The 27,109-nt window shown below is 46.5% G+C and overlaps 1 protein-coding gene across 1 annotated transcript; it reads right to left on the bottom strand.

Annotated features, from left to right (window-relative positions):
• Positions 1–22,343: 22,343 nt before the first annotated feature.
• Positions 22,344–25,288, bottom strand: FZD10 (frizzled class receptor 10). The gene has a single exon (XM_066603407.1). The coding sequence runs from the start codon at positions 24,987–24,989 to the stop codon at positions 23,238–23,240; it is 1,752 nt and encodes a 583-aa protein (XP_066459504.1). The 5' UTR covers positions 24,990–25,288; the 3' UTR covers positions 22,344–23,237.
• Between the last annotated feature and the right edge of the window lie 1,821 nt (positions 25,289–27,109).

Here is a 27,109-nt window from a genome sequence, read left to right as displayed (position 1 = left end):
TAGAATCCTGTGCCACCGCCATCAGGAGCTGCACACGTGGGCATAGCAATGGGGAACCTATGTGCCACACACTATTCATTCTGTCAAGGTGTCTGCATGCCCCAGTTAGACCGGGCTTTTTAATTCATAGACACAGGCAGGTACAACTCCCTATTGTGAAGTCCCTGTCGACCCACAGCATGGGTGGCTCCCTGGAACCCACCGGCGGTACACAGAAATATCCCATTGCATTGCCCAACACAGCAGAGGTAGTAATGTCGTGCTTAATGCAGGTGGGCTTCGGCCCACACTGCATGCCCCAGTCAGACTGGGGTTCTTTACAAGTGGACACATGTAGGTTAAACTCCCTGTGGACCCACTGCCTGGGTGGGTGCCAGGAAGCCACCGGCGGTACATAGAAATATCCCATTGCATTGCCCAACACAGCTGAGGTAGTAATGTCGTGCGTAATACAGGTGGGCTTCGGCCCACACTGCATGCCCCAGTCAGACGGGTTCTTTAGAAGTGTACAGATGTATTAAAAACTCAGTGTGCACCTACAGCATGGGTGGCTCCCTGGAACCCACCGGCGGTACATAAAAATATCCCATTGCATTGCCCAACACAGCTGAGGTAACGTCAGCTGTAATGCAGGTGGGCTAAAAATTAATTTGATTACACTGTAGGCGAGGGCCCACAAAAATTGCTGTATCAACAGTACTAATGTACATCCCAAAAATTGGCCATGGCCAGCCAAGAGGGCAGGTGAAACCCATTAATCGCTTTGGTTAATGTGGCTTAAGTGGTAACTAGGCCTGGAGGCAGCCCAGTGTAACGAAAAATTGGTTCAAGTTAAAGTTCCAATGCTTTTAAGCGCATTGAAACTTATAAAAATTGTTCTGAAAAATTATTTGAGTGAGCCTTGTGGCCCTAAGAAAAATTGCCCGTTCAGCGTGATTACGTGAGGTTTCAGGAGGAGGAGCAGGAGGAGGAGGAGGAGGAATATTAGACACAGATTGATGAAGCAGAAATGTCCCCGTTTTGGATGGTGAGAGAGAACGTAGCTTCCATCCGCGGGTGCAGCCTACGTATTGCTTACGTATCGCTGCTGTCCGCTGGTGGAGAACAGAAGTCTGGGGAAATCCAGCCTTTGTTCATCTTGATGAGTGTTAGCCTGTCGGCACTGTCGGTTGACAAGCGGCTACGCTTATCTGTGATGATTCCCCCAGCCGCACTAAACACCCTCTCCGACAAGACGCTAGCCGCAGGACAAGCAAGCACCTCCAGGGCATACAGTGCTAGTTCAGGCCACATGTCCAGCTTCGACACCCAGTAGTTGTAGGGGGCAGAGGCGTCACCAAGGATGGTCGTGCGATCCGCTACGTACTCCCTCACCATCCTTTTACAGTGCTCCCGCCGACTCAGCCGTGACTGGGGAGCGGTGACACAGTCTTGGTGGGGAGCCATAAAGCTGGCCAGGCCCTTAAAGACTGTTGCACTGCCTGGGATGTACATGCTGCTCGATCTACGCACATCCCCTGCTACCTTGCCCTCGGTACTGCGCCTTCTGCCACTAGCGCTGTCGGCTGGGAATTTTACCATCAGCTTGTCCGCAAGGGTCCTGTGGTATAGCAACACTCTCGAACCCCTTTCCTCTTCGGGAATCAGAGTGGGCAGGTTCTCCTTATACCGTGGATCGAGCAGTGTGTACACCCAGTAATCCGTCGTGGCCAGAATGCGTGCAACGCGAGGGTCACGAGAAAGGCATCCTAACATGAAGTCAGCCATGTGTGCCAGGGTACCTGTACGCAACACATGGCTGTCTTCACTAGGAAGATCACTATCAGGATCCTCCTCCTCCTCCTCCTCCTCCTCCTCCTCAGGCCATACACGCTGAAAGGATGACAGGCAATCAGCCGGTGTACCGTCAGCAGCGGGCCAAGCTGTCTCTTCCCCCTCCTCCTCATTCTCCTCATGCTCCTCCTCCTCCTCCTGTACGCGCTGAGAAATAGACAGGAGGGTGCCCTGACTATCCAGCGGCATACTGTCTTCCCCCGCCCCCGTTTCCGAGCGCAAAGCAGCTGCCTTTATGGTTTGCAGGGAATTTCTCAAGATGCATAGCAGAGGAATGGTGACGCTAATGATTGTAGCATCGCCGCTCACCACCTGGGTAGACTCCTCAAAATTACCAAGGACATGGCAGATGTCTGCCAACCAGGCCCACTCTTCTGAAAGGAATTGAGGAGGCTGACTCCCACTGCGCCGCCCATGTTGGAGTTGGTATTCGACTATAGCTCTACGTTGTTCATAGAGCCTGGCCAACATGTGGAGCGTAGAGTTCCACCGTGTGGGCACGTCGCACAGCAGTCGGTGCACTGGCAGCTTAAAGTGATGTTGCAGGGTGCGCAGGGTGGCAGCGTCCGTGTGGGACTTGCGGAAATGTGCGCAGAGCCGGCGCGCCTTTACGAGCAGGTCTGACAAGCGTGGGTAGCTTTTCAGAAACCGCTGAACCACCAAATTAAAGACGTGGGCCAGGCATGGCACGTGCGTGAGGCTGCCGAGCTGCAGAGCCGCCACCAGGTTACGCCCGTTGTCACACACGACCATGCCCGGTTGGAGGCTCAGCGGCGCAAGCCAGCGGTCGGTCTGCTCTGTCAGACCCTGCAGCAGTTCGTGGGCCGTGTGCCTCTTATCGCCTAAGCTGAGTAGTTTCAGCACGGCCTGCTGACGCTTGCCCACCGCTGTGCTGCCACACCGCGCGACACCGACTGCTGGCGACATGCTGCTGCTAACACATCTTGATTGCGAGACAGAGGAGGAGGAGGAGGGTGCTTTAGTGGAGGAAGCATACACCTCCACAGATACCAGCACCGAGCTGGGGCCCGCAATTCTGGGGGTGGGTAGGACGTGAGCGGTCCCAGGCTCTGACTCTGTCCCAGCCTCCACTAAATTCACCCAATGTGCCGTCAGGGAGATGTAGTGGCCCTGCCCGCCTGTGCTTGTCCACGTGTCCATAGTTAAGTGGACCGTGGCAGTAACCGCGTTGGTGAGGGCGCGCACAATGTTGCGGGAGACGTGGTCGTGCAGGGCTGGGACGGCACATCGGGAAAAGTAGTGGCGACTGGGAACTGAGTAGCACGGGGCCGCCGCCTCCATGATACTTTTGAAGGACTCAGTTTCCACAACCCTATACAGCAGCATCTCAAGGCTGATGAATTTTGCTATGCGGACGGTTAACGTTTGAGCGTGCGGGTGCGTGGCGGCGTACTTGCGCTTGCGCTCGAACACTTGCGCAAGCGACGGCTGAACGGTGCGCTGAACTACACTGCTGGATGGGGCCGAGGACAGCGGAGATGAGGGTGTGGGTGCAGGCCATGAGGCGGTAGTGCCTGTGTCCTGAGAGGGGGGTTGCATCTCAGTGGCAGGTTGGGGCACAGGGGGAGAGGCAGGGGTGCAAACCGGAGGCGGTGAACGGCCTTCGTCCCACCTTGTGGGGTGCTTGGCCATCATATGTCTGCGCATGGTGGTGGTGGTGAGGCTGTTGGTGTTGGCTCCCCGGCTGAGCTTTGCGCAACAAAGGTTGCACACCACTGTTCGTCGGTCGTCAGGCGTCTCTGTGAAAAACTGCCAGACCTTAGAGCACCTCGGCCTCTGCAGGGTGGCATGGCGCGAGGGGGCGCTTTGGGAAACACTTGGTGGATTATTCGGTCTGGCCCTGCCTCTACCCCAGCCTCCACTAAATTCACCCAATGTGCCGTCAGGGAGATGTAGTGGCCCTGCCCGCCTGTGCTTGTCCACGTGTCCATAGTTAAGTGGACCGTGGCAGTAACCGCGTTGGTGAGGGCGCGCACAATGTTGCGGGAGACGTGGTCGTGCAGGGCTGGGACGGCACATCGGGAAAAGTAGTGGCGACTGGGAACTGAGTAGCACGGGGCCGCCGCCTCCATGATACTTTTGAAGGACTCAGTTTCCACAACCCTATACAGCAGCATCTCAAGGCTGATGAATTTTGCTATGCGGACGGTTAACGTTTGAGCGTGCGGGTGCGTGGCGGCGTACTTGCGCTTGCGCTCGAACACTTGCGCAAGCGACGGCTGAACGGTGCGCTGAACTACACTGCTGGATGGGGCCGAGGACAGCGGAGATGAGGGTGTGGGTGCAGGCCATGAGGCGGTAGTGCCTGTGTCCTGAGAGGGGGGTTGCATCTCAGTGGCAGGTTGGGGCACAGGGGGAGAGGCAGGGGTGCAAACCGGAGGCGGTGAACGGCCTTCGTCCCACCTTGTGGGGTGCTTGGCCATCATATGTCTGCGCATGGTGGTGGTGGTGAGGCTGTTGGTGTTGGCTCCCCGGCTGAGCTTTGCGCAACAAAGGTTGCACACCACTGTTCGTCGGTCGTCAGGCGTCTCTGTGAAAAACTGCCAGACCTTAGAGCACCTCGGCCTCTGCAGGGTGGCATGGCGCGAGGGGGCGCTTTGGGAAACACTTGGTGGATTATTCGGTCTGGCCCTGCCTCTACCCCTGGCCACCGCACTGCCTCTTGCAACCTGCCCTGCTGATGCCCTTGACTCCCCCTCTGAAGACCTGTCCTCCTGAGTAAGCGTTGCACACCAGGTTGGGGTCAGTCACCTCATCGTCCTGCTGCTCTTCCTCCGAATCCTCTGTGCGCTGCTCCCTCGGACTTACTGCCCTTACTACTACCTCACTGCAAGACAACTGTGTCTGATCGTCATCGTCCTCCTCACCCACAGAAAGTTGTTGAGACAGTTGGCGGAAGTCCTCAGCCTCTTCCCCCGGACCCCGGGAACTTTCGAATGGTTGGGCATCAGTGACGATAAACTCCTCTGGTGGGAGAGGAACCGCTGCTGCCCAATCTAAGCAGGGGCCCGAGAACAGTTCCTGGGAGTGTTCCCGCTCCTGAGCAGGTGTTATTGTAGTGGAGTGAGGAGGCTGGGAGGAAGGAGGAGCAGCAGACAGAGGATTCGGATTGGCAGCAGTGGACGGCGCAGAACTGCGGGTAGACGATAGGTTGCTCGAAGCACTTTCTGCCATCCAGGACAGGACCTGCTCACACTGCTCATTTTCTAATAACCGTCTCCCGCGTGGACCCATTAATTGGGCGATGAATGTGGGGACGCCAGAAACGTGCCTCTCTCCTAATCGCGCAGCAGTCGGCTGCGACACACCGGGATCAGGAGCTCGGGCTGTGCCCACACCCTGACTTGGCCCTCCGCGTCCTCGGCCGCGTCCACGTCCTCTAGGCCTACCCCTACCCCTCAGCATGCTGTATTACCAGTGATTTGATTTCACAGGCAGGAAATAAATTGGCGCAAGACTGCAGGCCAAATATAATTTTTGCCCTTTTTGGAAAACGAAAGGCCCCACTGCCTCTAGTGAATGAATTATCTAAGTTTAATAACTGTGCTGTGTCCCTGCTAATGTGTCACAGAACGTGAAGGTAGCAGAGTTATTATAACTCTTGGAGAGCAGGTATTTTTTTCCCAATTAAGGAAAGCAAATGGCGAAGCCAGCAGTAAAGCGTAGCTGGGTGCGTCTGATTTAGCAATGTTGTTCACGCAGCTCACATGTGTCCACCGCCCTTAGGACGGACAGAGGCAGGACAAATAGATTTGTTTTCAGTTTTTTTCCACCAAAAGGCAGCACTGCGTATATTCAATGAACATGAGAAGTTTAATAACTGTGCTGTGTCCCTGCTTATGTGTCACAGAACGTGAGGGTAGCAGAGTTATTATAACTCTTGGAGAGCAGGTATTTTTTTCCCAATTAAGGAAAGCAAATGGCGAAGCCAGCAGTAAAGCGTAGCTGGGTGCGTCTGATTTAGCAATGTTGTTCACGCAGCTCACACGTGTCCACCGCCCTTAGGACGGACAGAGGCTGGACAAATAGATTTGTTTTCAGTTTTTTTCCACCAAAAGGCAGCACTGCGTATATTCAATGAACATGAGAAGTTTAATAACTGTGCTGTGTCCCTGCTTATGTGTCACAGAACGTGAGGGTAGCAGAGTTATTATAACTCTTGGAGAGCAGGTATTTTTTTCCCAATTAAGGAAAGCAAATGGCGAAGCCAGCAGTAAAGCGTAGCTGGGTGCGTCTGATTTAGCAATGTTGTTCACGCAGCTCACACGTGTCCACAGCCCTTAGGACGGACAGAGGCTGGACAAATAGATTTGTTTTCAGTTTTTTGGCACCAAAAGGCAGCACTGCGTATATTCAATGAATAACAACTGTGTTGTCGCCCTGCCTATACAATTCTTTCCCTGCAGTATCAATGGAGGGTGCAATGGTCTGCAGAGGCGATTTTGAGAAGCAAAAAAAAATGCAGCACAGCTAACAGCAGCCTGGACAGTACTGCACACGGATAAATATGGCCCTAGAAAGGACCGTTGAGGTTCTTGAAGGCTACACTCACTCCTAACACTCTCCCTGCCTATGCAGCACTTCTGTCCCTAATGCCAGGTGCAACGGTCTGCAGAGGCGATTTTGAGAAAAAAAAATTTGCCACTGCTAACAGCAGCCAACACACAGCTATCAGTGGCCCTAATAAGGACCTTTGGGGGGTCTTGAAGCCTACACTAACTACCAATTCTTTCCCTACAGCAGCTCCGGTACAAACAGCACTGTCCCTCATCTAACTCACACCGCATCTGAGGCGAACCGCGGGAGGGGCCGACTTTTATGTTCGGGTGACACCTGATCTTCCCAGCCACTCACAGCAGGGGGGTGGTATAGGGCTTGAACGTCACAGGGGGAAGTTGTAATGCCTTCCCTGTCTTTCAATTGGCCAGAAAAGCGCGCTAACGTCTCAGGGAAGGAAGTGAAAGTAACCAGAACACCGCATGGTGTTCGTTACGAATAACGAACATCCCGAACACCCTAATATTCGCACGAATATCAAGCTCGGAAGAACACGTTCGCTCATCTCTAATAGACATGAGATAGATGCGGCGCAGCACATGTCCGTGATCACCAGCACAGAGTTAGGATAATTAGACATTTAATTTAAAGTAGGGTGATTCTCCCGCCCATGTGAATGAGTGTATTTGCGTAGACACAAGCACGTGAAACTCGCCAACATGTTGTTTCACTACGAATGCGAGGAGTTTTTGTATCAAAACTACTTCACATCACTTCAGGGAAGTAGCGTTCGGGAAGGATTACGGAGTGTTTCCCATTGTTTTCAATGGGAAACCTCATATCGCACTCGTGTCACCTAGCACGTGGCGTGATTCTGTCGCTGGTCCAGTTGAAAACAATGGGAGATGCAAGGGCATGCCCAAAGATACGGCATGCCGCAATCTTTTTCCCACATCGCGGTGTGATGCCGGAAAAAAAATTGCTCATTTGTATGACCCCATTCAAGAGAATGGGGTTCATATTCGTGCAGGTTTTGTGCGTCTCACAACGCTCAAATCTCAGCTGTGTGAAACTAGCCTCAGTAGACTGCACTACACAAATATTGCATTGTACTGTTCTAGCAATCGAACAACCGCATCTTTAAGTCCCCTTCAGGGACTAAAGAAAGTGTACTAAAACAGTTTTTAAAAAAAGTATGCATTTTTCTCCCCAAAAAACCTAACATTTTAAGTGGATAAAATGCTATTTTTTTTCTAAAAAAGAAACACATAATAGGTATTACTGCGTTTGTAAGAACGCAGACAATGAAAATATCTGATTTATTGCACATGGTGAACATCATAACAATAGTTTTAAAAAGTAATGCTGGAATTGTAATTTTTTTTTCCGTTTGTTATTTTTACTGAATGGTGAACATTGTAAAAACAAAACCCCAAAACAATGGCAGACTTTCTTATTATATGTACCCCAGAGTGGTGTCATTAAAACATACAACACATCCCACTAAAAACAAGCCTTCATATGGATATATCACCGAGTTTCAAGTCTCTTGCAGTGTGATAATGAAAATCACTTGGTCCTTATGGCCCAAAATAGGCTGGTCTCCAAGGGGTTGAGAGAGAACACATTACTAACTTTTGTTTTTCTTCAATATAGGCAAAGGGTAGTGATAATATACTTGGGCTCATGGGGTTTGTGTGCCAGGGATGCCACCAATGTAAAATCATAGGTGATCAATGTAAAAATCACAGAAAACCCATTCTCTAGCATCATACCTGAAGCGTTAATCCTGAAACAAGGGAAGGGGTTAAGGAATGTTTTAAGGGGTTGTCTGTGTATAAAGAAAACATTTCAAATAGCCAGACGTGATAAAATAACAAAAGAAGCAGTACTTACCTCTCATCCTCCCTCACCCTCAGGAAACAGTGGAGTTGTTCTGGTGAAGATGCCGCTGTCAGCATAGACCAGAAGTTAGGTTACTACTGCAGCCAATCAGTGTGACCACCCTATCTTTCGGTATCAGCCCTCACTTCCTGCGTGCCATGATGCCAGGAGTTTGGAACGCTGACCCTGAGGCCTCTAATTGGCTGCAGTGGTCAACTGACTTCCGGTCTGTGCTGATAGCCTGATCTTCACCAAGGCTGCTATGCTGTTTCCTGTGGGAGGAAAAAATTAAGAAGTACTGCTAATTTTGTCATTTTATCACAAGCCCGGCCATTTATTTTTTTTATTTTTTTTCTTCTTACTCGAACAATCTCTATTTGAGGTAAACCCAAGACCACTCATCTGTAATGGAACACCTATTGGACGGTTGTCATCTAATTTGCATATGGCGTCCGGGGGAATAAAGCCACGATTGCTGGGTTAATGTTCTGGTATGAAGGGCGAGGGAGGTATTTTAAACTTTTTTATGCCAGCATTCTAGCATAGTTACTATTTTAGTACCCTAAAAAGGGCTGACAGACGTTCTTTAATTTGGTGGTGTTGACGAGCCAGCTACTGTGTTCATCACATGATTATGTTGCTAGATATCTCTAGAGGTGCTCTCAGAAGGATGAAATGATGTCTTTAGTTCACATTTGTATGATACTTGAGTGAATAATATTAGCTTGCTCCCCTTTGAAATAAAATTCAAGGTCAGATAAGCAAAGTAAATCTGATCACACAAGATTATTATCAAGCTACTCAGTTACAATTATTACTGAGCAAATATTGAAACAAAGGCTTTAGGAGTTTCTGCATATATAAAGAGAGGCTAATTTGATGATGCAGATTTCCCTATCTATTGTTTATATGTGCATAAACACAACCCTGGGCAGATCTTAAGATGCTCAACCCCATATTAATTCAACAACACTGTAGAAAAAACACATGGCTGCACATCCACATATTATGTATGGATCTAGATCAGAGGCGTAATATGAAGCTCCTGGGTCCCAATGCGAAATCTGTAACAGGGTCCCCACCTATAATGCTTTATTCGTAGTGCTGGGCTCTCTATATGGAGAAGAGAGGCCTTATGGGCCCCCTAAGGCTCCTGGGCCCGAGTGCAACCACATCCCCCATAGTTACGCTCATGTCTGGTGCTTCTCAGCAATATTTATTAACGTGGTGTTCTTTGTTACATTTTGATCATATTGCATAAGCCTACTAGCCACTTCACAGCAATCTCTTTCTTGCGTCCCTACCTTTAAAGGGGTTTTCTGCCCTTGTTATTTAACTGATGACCTCTCCTCACTTCCTGCGGTGACTGCTGATCACAATATCTGCATTGGTCAGCGAGCTGGATGATCAGCTGATGAACGGGGTCCCGAGTGGCAGAACCCCATCCATCAATCACTGATGACCTATTCAGAAGATAGGTCAGCAGTTAAAAGAAGGACAGACAACCGCTTTAACCCTTTCCAATCCAATTTGTATCCTGGTTTTCCTAGGGGGCTTACTCTTTTTCTGCCATTATAAAATGTTGTTACAGTAAGAGAACCCCGACGAACGTCTTCCAATATCGGAGTTGTACAGCTTTAACCCTTTCCAATCCACTGTCTGACGTCTAAAGACATTATGATTTAAGGCTGTACAGCTCCGATGTTGGAAGATGTCTGTCGGGGTTCTCTTACTGTTTATTGCCAGCCTCTCTGCTGTCGGAGCCTATCCAATGTGTCCCCTTATGCAGTACTGGCTTTAGCCAGCATATAGCGCCATTGTATAATGGCAGAAAAAGAGTAAGCCCCCTAGGAAAACCAGAATACAAATTGGATTGGAAAGGGTTAAATCATAATATTCTCTGACGTCAGACAGTGGATTTGAAAGGGTTAATAGAGCTCAGGGTTTTCTCCAGATCTTGGGCCATTTTCTCCCAGGCTTTCCCTTTGCTGGTCAGACTGTGTCCTTCAATGGTCTGAAACCTCATAGCATAAGGGCTGTAACTCTTATCTTGGCTTCGGGAAAAAGCTTCGGTTAGCATTTGGTGGATAGTCAGCAAGGGATTGACCTGGACTTGTTCTCATAACACTTGGTCTAGTGGGATGCTACTTAGTCCAATAATGAACTGGTCTCTCAGGATCTTATCTACATGCACTATTATATCTATCCCAGTGGGATCTCTCTTCTGTAGACTGGTCAATATCTCTTGGAGGGCATTTGCATATTGACTTGTGTGAAGAATTGTGCTCCCAACACTAGCAGTTTCTACATAAACATTTTTTAAGCAATTTTGTCAATCCTCTGGCTCTCAGATTCACTGCATGTCAATTTCCACATGGGTATTCTGTGGATTTTTCCTGCAGCTTGTGTATAAAAATTTTCAAAATCTCATCCAATTTGCTGCTACTGTAAATGCCGTGGAATTTCGGTGCGGATCCGCCCTGTGTGGACTAAGCCTAAATGGATTTGGCAGCCCCTGCCAGGATTCACCAAGGTCGGAGTGAAAGCACTGCTCCGACCCCTTTGTAGTGGCCAGCCCTTGTGATTGCAGGTGCAGCTCTCATTTAACTTAATGGGAGCTGTGCTTGTAATTGCAGGCAAAGCTCCCATTGCTTTCAATAAAAGCTGCACCTGCAATTATGAGGGCTGGCCACTACAAAGAGGTCGGAGCAGTGCATCTACTCCAACCTTGGTGAATCCCAGCAGGGGCTGCCTGGAAAACCCATTTAATGTCTGCTGAGTGATTCCCAGCCATGGAGCCCCGGCACCCCAGGTTTGGAATCACTAGTGCAATGTGTATGGTCACCTTACTATCAAGTCTGTTATGAAAGTCCATATGTGCACGAGTTATGGCACCAGTTATGCTGATCTTTATTTATCCTTATCATTACGTGTATTTGTGGGGTTTGAGTCATATTAATAATAAAAATATATAATTTTTTTTACAGTTCCAAGAAGATATCTGTGCTAACAATACGGCTATGTCAGATTCGGAGGAGTTAACATAATATATTCCTTTGCAACTTTTTACCTTCACGTCATCCCTTTTATTAAATGGTGGACTTGTAAAATATTTAAAGTGTGCGTGACTGTTAAAGGTGTGAATGCCTGCCAGGGGGCCTGTACATTTACTGCATAAACACAGTGGACTCTTAAAGTGTATTTTGTGCAAGTTCATTATAACTCTGAAAACCACAATACAGAGCTGATTTATATACCGTACGGAGACTACAACACTGCCAGCTTTACTTCTATACCTAGGAAATATTAACCACATTTACTAGCAAACAACTCTGCAAATTGTGCAAAGTAGCAGTGCCCAGTTTCTGAACTGATCTGATGAGTATATAACATTGGTGAATGCAAGAAAGAAAGGGTTACAGGGTTAAACTTCCCCAAAACCTAGCAGTTATTAGGGTCGCACTCCCTCCTTGACCCGACAGTTGGCCTGTGTAAAAGTACCCTAATCTGCTGCCAGACACCTCCAGAAGTGACTTACCTTTCCTGAGAGAAAAAGGATCAGGCATGTTAGATTCCACTAGTCCAATCCTTGTTCCCCAACATCTGTCAAACCAGGAATTGGGCAATAAACATTGGATGGTCTGTCTGTGCCGCAGCAATCGGCAAGCTTAGCCAACCTTAGGCTGGATTCACACGAACATTTGACAATGACTTGCAGGAATGCTGCCTTCCAATAGGTAGCGCTGTAGAGGCATTGTTCCATCTTCCTATTTACATACACATGTTAGCATGCAAGAACCTGTCAGCACTATGCTAGGGTTAGGTAGGAAGCAGCTGATGTTAAGTTAAAGTGGTATTCTCATCTTAGAAATTTATGACATAGACCATAAAAGTCTGATTAGTTGGGGTTCCACCTCTGGGATCCGCATCTATCTCAAGAACAGATTCCGTTCTGGCTCATCAAAAATAAGTCCTACCCAGATTTTTCAGGTAGGCTTGAAATATAGGTCCTACCCTGAAAATAAACCCTAGCCATGCTTCCTGCTGTCCTTGTTCACCCACACAAGATCACTTCCTGGTTACGGGATTCATAAATCCCACCTCCAGGAAGCTCTGATGGATCTGATTGGCTAAGCAGCACTCGAGAACCAAAAAATGCAGCACTCGATGAACCAATGTGATGGCTGTAATTGGTTTATTGAGCGCTGCATTGATTAGCTGAGCAGGGGTTGAAGAATCAATCACAGTCATCGTGCTGTGGAGGCAGGATTTATGAATTGGCCAATCGATGCTATGGCTCCGAAGAGCAACGGGAGGGACCTGGACCGAGCCTGCTTGGTAAGTATAATAAAACCTATTGCCTCTTTCGGGGCAAAAATTAATATAAGACAGTGTCTTATTTTCAGGGAAACACGGTACTTGTAGGTAAGCGAGCATGTAAATGGTATTTCTTCAGGGCGGTATAGCTGGTACTCTTCAGAGGTCACATGGCTCGTGTTATTATGTGGCTTTTGTTATAAGAGAACTGACTGTGCATCCGTGTATATCAGTGGTTGTCTGTAGGGCTGGAAGAACATTTCATAATGTCTGTTAGAGAACTGCTGGTAGTACAAAGCTCCAAAAGTTTTCATTCTCATGATGTACCATGGTACATAAAAGAAACAGGCCGCCTGCAGACGGGCGGAAATTCCGCGGCGGGATTCCCTGCAGAATTCCAGCCCGTACACGCTTGCATAGGATTGCATTACAATACGCAATCCTATGCAGACAGCTGCGGTTTGCCTGCGTGAAATCCCGCGCAGAAAACAAATCGTGGCTTGCTCTAATTCTGTGCGGGGCTCGCAGAGCCCAACACAGAAACGTCACTCACCGGCCGCCGGCTCCGCTCTGCGCATGTGCCGACTGCTCTCTGCAGGCGCTCGGGTTGGGTCCCGCTGCAAGAATTCTTGCAGCCGGATCCGACCTGGCCGTCTGCAGGCGGCCTTAAATGACACTTTTTAGCTCTGCTATATCTTTGACCTCACCTATATTACTTATTAACTATATTTACTTGCACACAAAGTAATAGTAACAGGTGTTTTAACACGTCATGATATTGATTAAAAAGTTCAGTAAATAAGCTGGCCATAGACAATGATCTTTCACAGGATACATGGACAATTATTATGAAGAGGACTCCATCCGATACCCTGTGTCAGTACAAAGTTACAATGTACTTGGCATATTGGATATTCAGTACATTTTAAACTATTGTGCGTTAATCCAAATATATAACATGGTTTATCGATTATACCCTGTACACATCTACTGCCCGATTCAGTTTTTAGAATCCGAAACAGAAGTTCAGTCTGCAGAGTTACTATAGACTGAATTACTTTCCTGCTACATGTCAGTGAATGGGGTACAAGATTCATGTTTACAAGCATTGTTAAAGGTGTTTTCCGGAAAATAAAAAAATGTTAAACGTGCTTAATATTGAATACAATTGAATACTCACCTATCCCGGCCACTCCCTATCCAGTGCTACAGCCTTGGTGCCCGCTGCATGGAGCCAGGAAGAAGTGGCAGGTGGTCATGTGCTGTTTATTGTGCGTGTGCCACTCAGCCACTCACAGGCTTCAGTTGTTATTCTTCCATGGCTGCTGAAGCCTGTGAGTAGCTGAGCAGTTACATGCACAATGATGACCACCCGCCGCTTCTTCCTGGTTCCATGCGGTGGGCACCAAGGCTGCAGCGCTGGATAGGGGGTCGCTGGGATAGGTGAGTATTCAACTTTATTTCATTCTAAGCTCTTTTAACATTGTTTTTTTTTTGCCCTGGAAACCTCTTAAACTCCTTTCTCTTCTAATAGTGAAGAAGGTGGACTGCACAGCACTGGAGGCCAGAGAGGTAAAGCAGCCGGTACATGCAAACAGGTGCTGATCTTCCCTGAGGGGAGAATGGAACCAAGGCAAAGTGCCAGAAAACTGACAAGCCTGTCACTTGTGATCAAAGCAAGCACCAAGACCAGATAATCAGCATGCCCACCATTTAAAAGCAAGGAGTGATTTATCACTGTGCTGTCAATGTTAATAAATGCTGCCTTAAACGCTGGAAAATATTAGGCATCTACAGCGTTTCACATATTTTACAAGGCCAATTTCAAATATTATATTCAAAAGAAGAAAACATCTGCTCTATAAGATACATATATGTCACAACAGCTCACTTACCTACCAAACTAAGTCAAACCTATGATCTTCCATAGGCGGGGAATCCAGGGAAAAGCAGGTCTCTTCTATTCTTCTCTAGACATGTGCTGTAGGTGACACTCCAGGTGTCCTGAACATGGATCATCCGCTGTCTAAATTCTCTTTAACCCAGACAACCTTCAACTACGGAGGATCTTCAGGACTTATTTGGGGCTAGAATATACTGTGGGTCACTAAATGTGTATGCAGCAAATTGGTGGTAGAAATTTCTGCAACTGTCCCGTACATCCGAATAGTTTTAGAATGCATGCACAGACTGCAGAGACCGACCCATTGGGGTGCTTTCACACAGGCTGGCTTTCTGCAGCGGAAATCAGGAGCAAATCTAACCACAGCAGCCAAATCTGCACCTAGATGGCCTGGTGTGGATTGGCCATGGGTTTCTTCCTTTGCATTGCAAAGCTTAAAACCCAATGTAAAAATCTGCAGCATCATTTTACAATCTGAATCAATTAGATTCTGAAGTATATTTCAAATACGCTGCGGATTCCATGAAAAGTTTTTCCTCCCCATGTCGTCAAGATTTTTTAAATCTCATCCATATAGTTTGTACTCTTAATGTTTGTGGATCTTCTGCAGCAAATTAAGGGTGGCTTCAGACAAGCGTATGCGCAAATATGATCACTTCAGTGCAAACAAGCCTTGTGCATTGAACAAATACATTACATATGCATGCACGGCATGTTCACAAGGGCGGGGGACATACCCTGCCGGCGCCGTAAAAACGTGTGAATAAGCGCACAAAGCTAACGTTTGTGCGCCCATTCAGACGGCCCGAGCTTGGCGCATATAAGCCGAGCCCTCAATGCCGTTGGGCGGGGGGAGACAGTTTAGCTCTGCTAAACTGTTCTCCCCCTCGCCAGGTCTCTGCAAGGGAATGAGGTTTCACCCCTGTCCTGCCCCCTCCCATTGCTGGCTGCAACAAAGAGTGCAGAGGAGCAGGGAAGGGTGTGTGAGTTTAGCAGTCACTCTACTAAACTCCCTCCCACCTTTCTTCTCTGGCAGCTGTCATAGGCTCCCATAGGAGTCTATGCAGCCGCCGCTGGCGTAAGAGTGCACTATCTTGGCCAGCCGGGCGCTTTTATGCTGTGGAAATACGACCATGTGCACTGATGCATTTTAAACCAATGCATCAGAGGGACAATGTATTTAGTCCGGGCGTGAAAACCCGACATATATATGCCCGTGTGAATCCAGCCTTAACCAGACGGGCACATATACTAATACGCTCACCGGTACGGAGCGTATTAGCGCATGAACTAGTGGTTTTTTGCACAACAATTCTACTTTATAGGCATATCGGCATATTTTAATGTAATTTTTACACTCGCAGGGCATGTTCATTTGTGCATGGCAGACGAACACGTCCCCTGATTTAAATGGCTGTTTAGTTTTATGAGTTTCACATGTGTTCTTTTTCCTGTGGAATTACACAGTGTATTGCGCATCTCCTTGCACATTGCTCACCTCACATACACTTCTATGGGAACCTTTGATGCACAGATGTGCACAGAAGTAGAGCCTGCTGCGTTTTCTTCTGTGCGCATTAAAAAAAGGAGATGGGAGCAAATCTATTGAAATCAATGGGTTCTATTCTCTGCGACTTGTGTGCGCAAATTTTGTGGAGGCCAAGATGCCCGTGCGAAGGAGTCCTTAGAGTATGCTCACATGTAATATAAATTTCCCTGAGGAAATTTCACTGCATTTCTCAGCACAAGGAAACTGGATGACATTTCAAGCTAATAATAATAATTGCTTTTATTTGTATTGCGCCAACATATACTGCAGCACTTTACAAGTCCAGAAGTCTCATCCACACGCTATGGGAAAATCCTGCAGTATAAATTGACGTTTCTGCATGTGAAAATCTTGCTGATATAACATGACAAAGAGAAGCCTTTGATTTCAATTCAGATGAGCGTGTTTTTGCCGCGCACAATCTTCATATGACAAAAGATAGGACCTGCTCTATCTTTGTCTATGTTACGCAGAAAGATGCCATAGACTTCTATAGCAGTTTAAAAAAGGGACAGTGAGGGCTCTTTCACACGAGCGTATATCAGCCATGTTTTCACTTGCGGCCGATATGCGCTACCCATCTGATGCATTGATTTCCAATGCATCAGTTCAGATGAGCATATTCCCGATGAGTAAAAACGTCCGTCTGGCAAAGATACTGCATACGACGCGCATTCTAGCCGGAGGTTTTAACGCCAGCCAGAAAAGATAATTCTGGAACTATCTTCGGCTGGAATACGGTGGCCATTGCCATTGACTCCTATTGGAGGCTATTGTAGCTGCTGGAGAAAGGAGGTGGAAGAGAGTTTAGCAGCGTGACTCGAAAAGTCCCTCCCCCTTCCCTCCACCTCTCCGCCCTTTGCTGGTTGTCTGCAATGGGAGGGGGCAGGATGGGGTAGGAGCTAGTGTGCTAAAGTCCCTCCCTTTCCCCCTTGCTGGATTGGAGAGGCGGAGGTACTAGCTCTGCTAAGCTCCTGCCCCCTCCCCTTGTCAAAACCCGTAACTAGAGTTGAGCGAAGATACTCTGCCAAACTTGATGCTCGTTCAAGTATTAGCGTACTCGATGGTGCTCGGTACTCGAACGAGCATCAAGCCGTGTTCGACCCCGCCCCGGTTTTTGGCTGATCCCTGCTGTGACGTGCCTGTTTTGGACCCTCGCCACTGCGACGCAGCGCGCGTCAATGGCAAATTTTTTGAAAGAGAGAGAGAAAAAAAAAAAAAAAGCTCGGGACCTGGCATTCCACATACAAAAATGCTTGAGTCTCCCATTGTAGTCAATGGAGTTCATTACTCGAGTAGAGCTCTCGAATTTTTTGAAAAGCTCGACTCGAATAACACGAACCCAAGCATTTGGGTGCTCGCTCATCTATAGCCGTAACCAAACATCTCAGGTAGACTCCTCTCTAGACTTCAGCCTCCCAGGGTATTGCTCTATCCCTTCTATTTACTGCCATTCTTTAAATGTAAAACACACACAGCTGATACATCTGAGGGAACGGACTGTGACAATGAACTTTGCTATATATGAATACTTTCAGGTTTGAGGTTCATAAGTAAATACGGCAATAAGTGACTTTCTTCATGCCTATTCATATTACACAGCTGAGCATACTATAAATGGTGAGCTTGTATAGAGATATCATGTGAAATATGTGTGGGGCTGGCAAGACCCTAACATGACATAACACACTACTACTTCTTAACTGCACTCATTAAATGTTACCAATTCAGCTTTGCAATGAAACCTCCTGAGAACCAACCAGCTGGCAACTGTATTGTACTAGTAAGAAAAAACAGCGGAGCCAAACTTGTATCTGCTGCACTGATGGAGTGTCCTTTGTTGTCACCACTTGGACATCTAAACAGCTCTGTTTTAGCTATTGAGAGGCAGAATCAGAGGGGTCCAATTAGGAAAATTACGGTATCTGTAGTAATCTGTGAAAAGTGAAGAAATCTTGATTGTATACACAATGTTTAAGGGACATTCCACACAAAACAGAATATTCTGCAACACTGTTGTGGAATATGCCCTCCTGCAGAATATTTAGCGAAATTGAAAATAGCAGAATTTTGACAGTAATTCTGCATCAAAATCCATTGTTAGTAAGGCAGATTTTGGTGCGGAATTCGGGGACATCTCATGTGAATAGTCTGTAAAAAGGAAAAACAGAAAGCTAGTTAAAAGTGGATAGTAAAAAAAAATGGCTCACAAGAAGCGGTTGTGTTATGTTCATTTGTGCGTTCTTGTCATTGACTTCAATGTTTTCTATGTTGAAAATTGCTGCAAAATGAAATTCCAGTCCTTTCTCTTGATGATCTCACTATGCATTATGATAAATAGCAAACACAGCTCTGCTAGCCTGGTTTCATACACTGCATTTTCTAGAAAAGTGGTACATTTTGTGATGTGTTTATTACTTTACAGCTCTTTTTGTGGTCAGATGTTACTTTAAGGTCTACTTACAACCAGGGGAGAGAAAGGATCCTACAGCTCAGGACAGCATACGTCCAGATCCTAGTCACCAGGTGTAAGGTAATGGTGCATGGTGGTACGGCTTCACATTACCAGCAGGTATACAAACTCCAAATATGAGCAAAAGGGCCTTCAAGCACTTGTCATCAAAGATTAGTGTATTAACTCATGTTAAAATACAAGTGGACATCTTTTGAAGGCACTTACGCGTTCTGAACCAAGCAACTGGTTCTTACTTTCAGCTAAGGAGTTCACCATGTTATGAGTAAGAACCAGTTGCTTGATTCAAAATGTGTGTCTTCTCAAGATGTTCACTTATGATTCAATCAGTTGATAATGGTTTACTTTTAATCTTTGATGGCGAGTGCTGGAAGGACCTTTTGCTTAAAGGGGTTGTCTCGAGGAAGCAGTGAATTTTTTTTTTTGCCCAGTCCCCCTTATTAAGCATACATTACTAAGCCCCCCTGTAAATGACTTTTCTAGCCGGTTTCTACTTACAGTTCCAGCGTTTCAGCAACTTATAAAAAGTTTCCCCAAGATGGCTGCCGGCTCTTTTCCTGTCGCTTGCTGTAGCCCGACGTGCGCGCTCCCGAGACGCTACCAGCTGTGTCTCCCTGACAACCAGCCGCCCCGCAGCCGCCGACCGGACCCACCGCAGCCGCCGACTGGACCCACCGCGGCCGCCGACCACGGCACACGCTCTTGGGCCACAGTCACCCACCGCCAGGCAGCAGGTAACCGGCGCTAAGCCCCGGCTCCCCCGCGATAGGCCCCGGCTCTCCAGCGGTAGGCCCCGGCTCCCCCGCGCTAGGCCCCGGCTCCCCAGCGGTAGGCCCCGGCTCCCCAGCGGTAGGCCCCGGGGCCCAGCGGTAGGCTCCGGGGCCCAGCGGTAGGCTCCGGGGCCACAGCGGTAGGCTCCGGGGCTCAGCGGTAGGCTCCGGGGCCACAGCAGTAGGCCCCCGGGGCCCAGTGGTAGGCTCCGGGGCCCAGCGGTAGGCTCCGGGGCCACAGCGGTAGGCCCCGGGGCCCAGCAGTAGGCTCCAGGGCCACAGCGGCAGTCCGTCACTCGTCACCCCCGTCAGTCCGTCACCCATCACTTACCTGGGCGGCTTCTAGGCACTGCTGGGCGGCTTCTCGGCTGCTGGGCTGGGCTTCTCGGCTGGGCGGCTCAAGTTTCTGCACCTTCCTCTAACAGAGGATGGTAGCAGAATGGCCGCTCCAGCGCGCTCCCGAGAAGATACAGCTCGTCTGCGCATGCGCAGAAGAGCTGTAGCGGCGAGCACACTGAAGCGGCTCGTGCTCAGAGCAGAAGACCGGACTGCGCAAGCGCGTCTAAAAAAGCAAGCCGCCAGCGAAATTAGACGGAACCATGGAGACGAGGACGCTAGCAACGGAGCAGGTAAGTGAATAACTTCTGTATGGCTCATATTTAATGCACGATGTATATTACAAAGTGCATTAATATGGCCATACAGAAGTGTATAACCCCACTTGCTGCCGCGGGACAACCCCTTTAAGTTTAAAGTCTATGTTACAGTATAAAATGCAGTAAATTCACTGAATTTTGGTTTCTAGCGTTTTTTTTTTAATGCAGCATTTACCAATATTTCCTATAGGCTTCTCAATAGGACTTAAAAATGGCTTGAAAAATGCATTCCCAAAGTGACACTAAATACAGAAACGCCCTTAAAGCCATAAAAATGATAGTTACATATAAAAAAAAAATGCTACCGTACTAAAATGCTTTTGGTTTCATTCATTTTAAAATGCATTGTGTGAATAAGTCTTTATACAAGTTTGTCGAGTACTTTCATTGTTTCTTGTGAGGTGTAGCTTGATAGTCATGATTGGTTGAATCATTTTGCAAGCTGCTAATTACATAACTGGTGTGTTCATAAAACGAAACACCCATCAGAACAATGCATAGTAGTTATGCAAGAAACAAGTTTGTTCGCACTCCAGCTAATGTTTTACATTGAATGACTTGGAGCAGGTCCACACATGGCAGATTTGTTGCAGATATTTCTGAAATCAGTTCCATAAATCCAAATGGGGCTCATTCTGCAGCGTGCACATGGATTTCTGCAAAATCATTCAGAAGAGCAAAACATTCACAGAAATTTCTGCAACAAATCTGCTGTGTGTGACTATATCTTTTTAGGATGCATTCACACGGACCGGGATTAGCCCGCAGGACGCACCGCATGCCGTTAATTCTGCACCAAAATCCAAAGGCTACCTACAGATTTTGATGCTGAGTTTAAAAATGGCTTAAAACCTGCTTGCAATTCTGCACCAAATCTACAGTTAGACCTGCAGATTTTGGTGTAAAAATTGCGCAGCTGCGGATTTGGCTGCATCCTGCGGGCTATTTCCAGCCTATGTGAGAGGTCCCTTATTAATATTTTAATGGAATTAAAGTGGTCATACAAAAAGTAGCAAACATGCTTTATAGTGGACTTTACAGCTAATACCTGTAGTGTAGTTCTAAAATAACTGGAGAGTCACTGGTTTCCCAGACCTGCATCAGAGAATCTAATAAATTGGATAGAGTATCCTAGATTTAAGGGCCTGCCCTTGTATAGAAACTTGTCTTTGAACATTTCAAGAGCTCAGAAAAAAACCTTTTCTATGCATCCACCAGGATGAGCTATAACAGGATTATCTGTTGGAAGTTCCAGAGCTGCACACAAAACATTTGTGATCTTACAAACTCACTGCATTCTTTAACTTAATACACTGCAATGGGGGAGGGGTGCCAGTACTTGTTATACCCCAGGCACTTTGGCATAATATAGGATAACATAGTACAGGTTAGATTATCTACATAGAGAGTCCCTGGGCGAACCTGCTGGTGAGGTATGATGTCTCCAGTGCCACTCCCAGACATCCCGCACCTTGCACTGGGTGCAGAACAGTTTTACAAGTACAGTAAATAACGCTGATCATAGGAGTCAGCTAAATCTCAATTAATAGAAAAGAGTTTTAGAAGACTTTGTGCTGCATTATTACTGAAAAAAAGCATAATTTACATTTTCACTCTTAATTCTGTATGGGTATAGTTCATGTTTTATTAATGCAAAATATGATGTATTGTAATTAAAGGGAAAATTAGCCATATGATAAGATAGTAATCAATATGTTACATTGGCTCAGTGGTATGCAGTGCTGATAGCAGTCAAGTCTGATCAGGGCAACATCTCAATAGAGTTTGTGTGATCTTTTCTTTGGCTTCTTATCACACTCTGAAATTTACTTGGCTTCTAATGACTTTGCTCCTAGTGTGTCTATAAGTACGTAGGACTTGATTGTATCATCGGTGACAAGGATTAATACGAGTGGGTTGTCTGTATAGCATGCGGAATATGAAATAAAACAATACCAAAAAAGTAAGGTGGATCAGTGCTCAAACAGTAGCTGACCACAGAGCTCGCCGTGATTTTTTATACCCAGCTATTTAAATGAAACTCTGTATCTTTTGAAAGCCAATTGTTGTGTTCCACACCATAGAGCAGATTATTCATCTTCCTGTAATACACTGGAGATATCCTTTGAAGAGACTTCAGAGTTTGGAAAGTCATCCAAATCTCAGGTTTATGATCTACAGACTTTGAAAGCAGATATAATATAACAATAGATAAAGTATTTAAAAGCCTATCCATGTCATGTGTTATCGGGTACAGTACTGTGTCTATTGTATCCCTTTCTGAATTTCCAAAACGAAATTTGTCTTTAACCCCTTACATACAAAATAAACTCAATCAAGGTCAAAATAGCAGAAAAAAAAGACTTAAAATGAAATCCTGCATTCATATTAATCAATATCGGACCTGGCCAATTGAAATGGTAAAAAAAAGTTCTGAAGATAAAGAACAATATTATGTTTATTTTTTTAATAAAATAGTAAAGCATGAAAAATAATTGTATGTTACAAATATATATATATTTATATATGTACAGCAAAAACAAACCAAAAAGATGGTGCATATTTCACATAGCAAAGAGCAACACAACATACAAAGTTTCCCTTTGCGGTATCTAGTGCTTTTTGATCTATTCATGGCTAGAATTTGTTTCACAATAGAAAGAGTCAATAAGCCCTTTGAATTGATCCATCTCCCTTTTTAACCAAACAGTCCCAACGTGTATAACATTTGGCTTGATTTCCATTAAAAAGCCACAGGGTAGGACTAAAAGGGACGGAGGCCTCAGTTCTTTTGTCAAGAAACCTCTTTTGTTGCCCTCTTTGCAGAAACATACACGTTTCTCTTTTATAAGTAGTGGGAAAAAAATAAATATTGCACATTATTTCCCAGTGACAGAACTAAACACTATGGTTATGTTTTTTAGAAGAACAGTTTGCCTTCAGGGGCTAAGAGGGGCAAGAGGTCAACATCTTAAGTAATGAGTAGAATCTATTCAACCAGTGGAGCTGGATTGTACAAAAATAATAATTAATTTGTATTTTCAAGCATTTCAGTAGCTATTAGTAGAGTTCCCAGATACATACAGGAAACTGCTTGTTTTCTCTGAGATAACTAGTCCAGTAAATTCAACACCACTCAGGATTTATAAGTCAGAACCCTGGACATAAGTATTAGTAATATCATCCAGTTCCTGTTCTGCCTGTCATCTCTCCACTGGGTACATGAACCGCAAGTTTCCGGATTTACCTTGGCTTGCTGCATTATGGTGATTAATAAAACAAGTTTCTAGCTAGGGTAGCTAGTCTGTGCAGTACATAGGGAGGCAGCCCCTTCTCATACACAGGTGGGAGGCTGTAAGGCTGTTTCATACTTTCCATGGTGAAGTTTTTGCGGGTGTTGAGTCTTTTTGTAGATTCCTGTACTTGTGATGACACTTGCAGGTTTTCTCCTGCTCCTTTTCTTTAACCTTTTGCTGAAAACATTCTGCCATGACTGTAAAGTTTTAGAAGTCCATATCCACATCCCACTTGTTATCCCCACAACCAGTAACATAAATATTTTTACCATAAAAATTTCTACAGCTGGAATAGAGTTTGTCATTGTACAATCCAGGGTTTTAGTCTGACTGTTGAGTTTACACTTATCTTGTGTGGCTAGTATTTTCCAGTAGTCCATGTTAAGTCGCTCATAGAAGTAGCAAGCAATGACACAAGTGGCAGGAACAGTGTACAGGACAGAAAACACCCCGATCCTGACCATGAGTTTTTCCAACTTGTCAGTGTTTTCACCTCCTGTTTTCATAACTCTCCTAATGTGAAAAAGAGCCACAAAGCCAGAGAGAATAAAAGAAGTGCCGATGATGAGGTAGCAGGCCAAGGGGATAAGCACAAAGCCCGTCAAAGCATTGACATCCATGCTGCCAACATAACAAACCCCTGTGAGCTCATCACCAGCTACTCTCCTCATTACCAGGATCATGATGGTCTTCACAGCTGGGATAGCCCAGGCAGTCAAATGGAAATAGCTACTGTTGGCCTCAATAGCTTCATGTCCCCATTTTTTTCCTGCAGCCAGGAACCAGGTCAGTGTCAGAATCACCCACCACAAGGAGCTGGCCATACCAAAGTAGTAGAGTATGAGGAACACTATGGTGCAGCCAGTGCTCTCTAGACCCTCCTGGATGACATAGAGCTGCCCACTGTCTCTATCACACGCTATACTATCTGCCCCGGCAAACAAGCGGATGATGTATCCTACAGAATACACACAGTAGCACATGGACAGGAATATGATAGGCCTCTCGGGATACTTGAAGCGCTGAGGATCTATTAGGAAGGTCAGCACAGTAAAAGCGCTGGAGAAGAAGCACAGGATAGACCATATAGCAATCCAGATGAAGGCAAACTTTTTGTCATCCTTGCTCCAGTAAACATCTACTCCAGAGGTACATAGGGGTGCACAAGAAGCACTCTTCTCCACATGGTGGAACTTTCCTGAGTTCTCACAAGTTGTCCTGCTAGGTAGATCCTTAGGCTGGGGGTCAAGGCCATTACTGGGTCTCTGTGGCCTGAATATAGGAGGCAGCATGCTAGATCCTCTGGGGGCCTCATCTGATCCATTGTTTGGAGCCTCCATACATAGGTAGTTTGGGTCGTTTTTGTTGGGCAATTTGCTACAGTCCAGAGAGTCTGGCCACTTGAAATTAAATTGTTCCATGATTGGGGAGCACTTGTGTCTTGCCTGCTCGCACATGACCCTGCAGGCTGGGATTGGGGTGGACACCTGCTCGGTGCACATGGGAGCATACAGGGAGCACAAGAAGAACTTCAAGTGACTGTGACATCCATACTCCACCAGAGGAGCAAACTCATGAAGCTGGATCGCTGCCTCCCTCTGGTTCTCATGCCCCATCAGGTTGGGCATCCTGGTCATGTTATAGCCAATGTCCTTACACATGGGGATCTCTATGGCTTGACACTTGCCATCGCCACTGCGGTCGGTGTCTATGGAGCTAATCCCTGAGCAAAGGCATATTCCAAGCAGCACCAGCAAAGACGATCTTGAGAGCTGAGCTGTGATATCCATGCCTGCAGCTCACAGAGCAAGATCCTTTAGTGTTTAGTCACAGGCTGGGATGATACGGTGCTCAGAGCTGCATAACTCCTGGCGGATCACTAGCTCCAGTCCTAGGGAAGCAGGAGAGGGGATAGTCAAGAGGTTCTGCAGTAGCTGGCACACGCTGAGCGATCAGGGTCTCCTCCTCGCACATGTCCTTCTGCCTGGACTGTTCTGTCTTCTTTGGTGTCACAACCAAGTGAATGTGCTCCACTTCCCTGCTCTCCTTGCAGACACTCCTCCTCCTCCTCCTCTCCTTTCTGCAGCCCGAGCAGCTGTTTTGGGGGCTGTGTCCCAGGATGAAAAAAAAACCTGTTGGAGATCCGCCTTGTATACGACATCTACTTTGCATAAGAAAGGTGAAGCTGACACGTTGATTACTTAGCAATGGGTCTTCAGGCAGGACCCCCGCACAGACAGAGCTGCACTCCCACACTTTCCCTGCTCCCCCTCCTCCCTGGGGAAGTTCTTCAAGTGTCTAGAAAGTAATCACAGCTCCTTAGTGCAGGTAGGAAGTGGGGGGAGCAGGGGATTTGGACACAAGACTTGGCATTTGAACCTATTTCTTCTTTATGTGTAATTGTGGACTCCTTAAAGACTTCTAGTTTATTGCCAGTTCCAGAAACCGGTTACATGGGCTATAAATCCTCATTGTTTCCCTTTACTTATTGAACTGTACGGTTTTTTGTTCTCCTTTTCTTGACATTACAATCATGTTCGGGAAAAGAAGAGTTAATACACAGAGATGTATTTATTTTTCATGCAGGGTGATCAAAGCCCTCATAATCTACAGTTACTAGTTAAATCAAACACAATTGGGCTTAGGACCCGTCTGCACTGGCACTTTCACGTACGTTTTACGTATGCGAGAAACGTACATAAAAATGTGTAAAAAATAGCATATGTTTACGGTTTCATACACTTTCATCCCGTGTGATCCGTTTCAGATATGAAAAACATACATTTTTCACTGTAAATACTTTTTATTCTTAATAAAATGTTGTAGTTCAACCCTCCTTTTTTCCTCTTAAGGCATTTGATTGGAAAAAACGTATGCATTAAGCGTATAGAAATGTACAGCGAGATGTTTCCATACATTTTCAAGTATCCGCAATATAAAAAAAAAGTCATATATATTTCAATGCTTTTTTGTGGGACAGAAACGCATAGTAGGCTATGCTTTTTGAAAATAAAAAAAAAAAAACACGTAGAAAAGCATGCCTGGGCAAACGTGGTCAAACGCATGCAATGTTTGTCTTCATTCTACCCACTATAGCCTAGGGGTCTGTTTCATCTGTTTTTTTTATAGTAAAAATGTGTGCATTTCACAGATGATCATATAGCTGTGTGGATGGGCTCTTATTTACTAATGCCATCTAAAAGTTAGTGCAAAATGAAGGTGTCATTACATGGACCGACTATCGCTCTCGTGCTTTCACACAGGAGCAGCAGTCGTTCAGTGAATGGAGGCGGAGCACAACGGAAATCTCTTCTAGATGCTCGTCTCTGTTGCAGTAAACAGGCAGTCATTCCAAGGCAAACGACTGCCTGTTTATGCTGAGTGAGACCCCGCTCACTCGTCGCTTCATTTAAGTGAGCTAAAACAAAGCGACTAGAGACTAATGAGCAATTTCTCGCTCAGTACCCTGTCAGATCTGTGACAACTATCACTAAATTGTTCGCCAATAGTTGACCCATGTAAAGCCACCCTTCGACTACACAGTCCTAAAATGTGCCAGGTTTATCACAGTCAGGGCTCTTTCCCATGAACGTAGGCACACCTGCCCCCTCCCTGCCCCTTGTCCGCAGCCAGCAATGAATGGGGGCGAGGCGGAGCTTAGCTCTGTCCCCGTTTCGCCCCCTCACATTGAAAACAGCCAGAGGGGAGGAGAGAGGAGAGAAGGGGGACGGAGTTTAGCAGTCATGCTGCTAAACTTCCTCCCACCTCCGGCTGCTGTCATTGGCTCCCATAGGAGTCTATGCAGCGGCCGACATATTCCCGGCACAAAGATAGTTCCAGGACTATCTTTGCTGCCCAACATAAAAGTCTCCGGTGCTATCCGGGAATATGCCTGTGTGCATCAGATGCC

This window comes from Eleutherodactylus coqui, chromosome 5, assembly GCF_035609145.1.
Source record: "Eleutherodactylus coqui strain aEleCoq1 chromosome 5, aEleCoq1.hap1, whole genome shotgun sequence".
Taxonomy (NCBI): domain Eukaryota; kingdom Metazoa; phylum Chordata; class Amphibia; order Anura; family Eleutherodactylidae; genus Eleutherodactylus; species Eleutherodactylus coqui.
The sequence above is the reverse complement of the archived record's forward strand: the minus strand, read 5'-3'. Positions and strand labels throughout refer to the sequence as shown.

Coding starts and splice junctions, on each gene's coding strand:
- FZD10 (XM_066603407.1), bottom strand. CDS start 24,989: ATGGATATCACAGCTCAGCTCTCAAGATCGTCTTTGCTGGTGCTGCTT.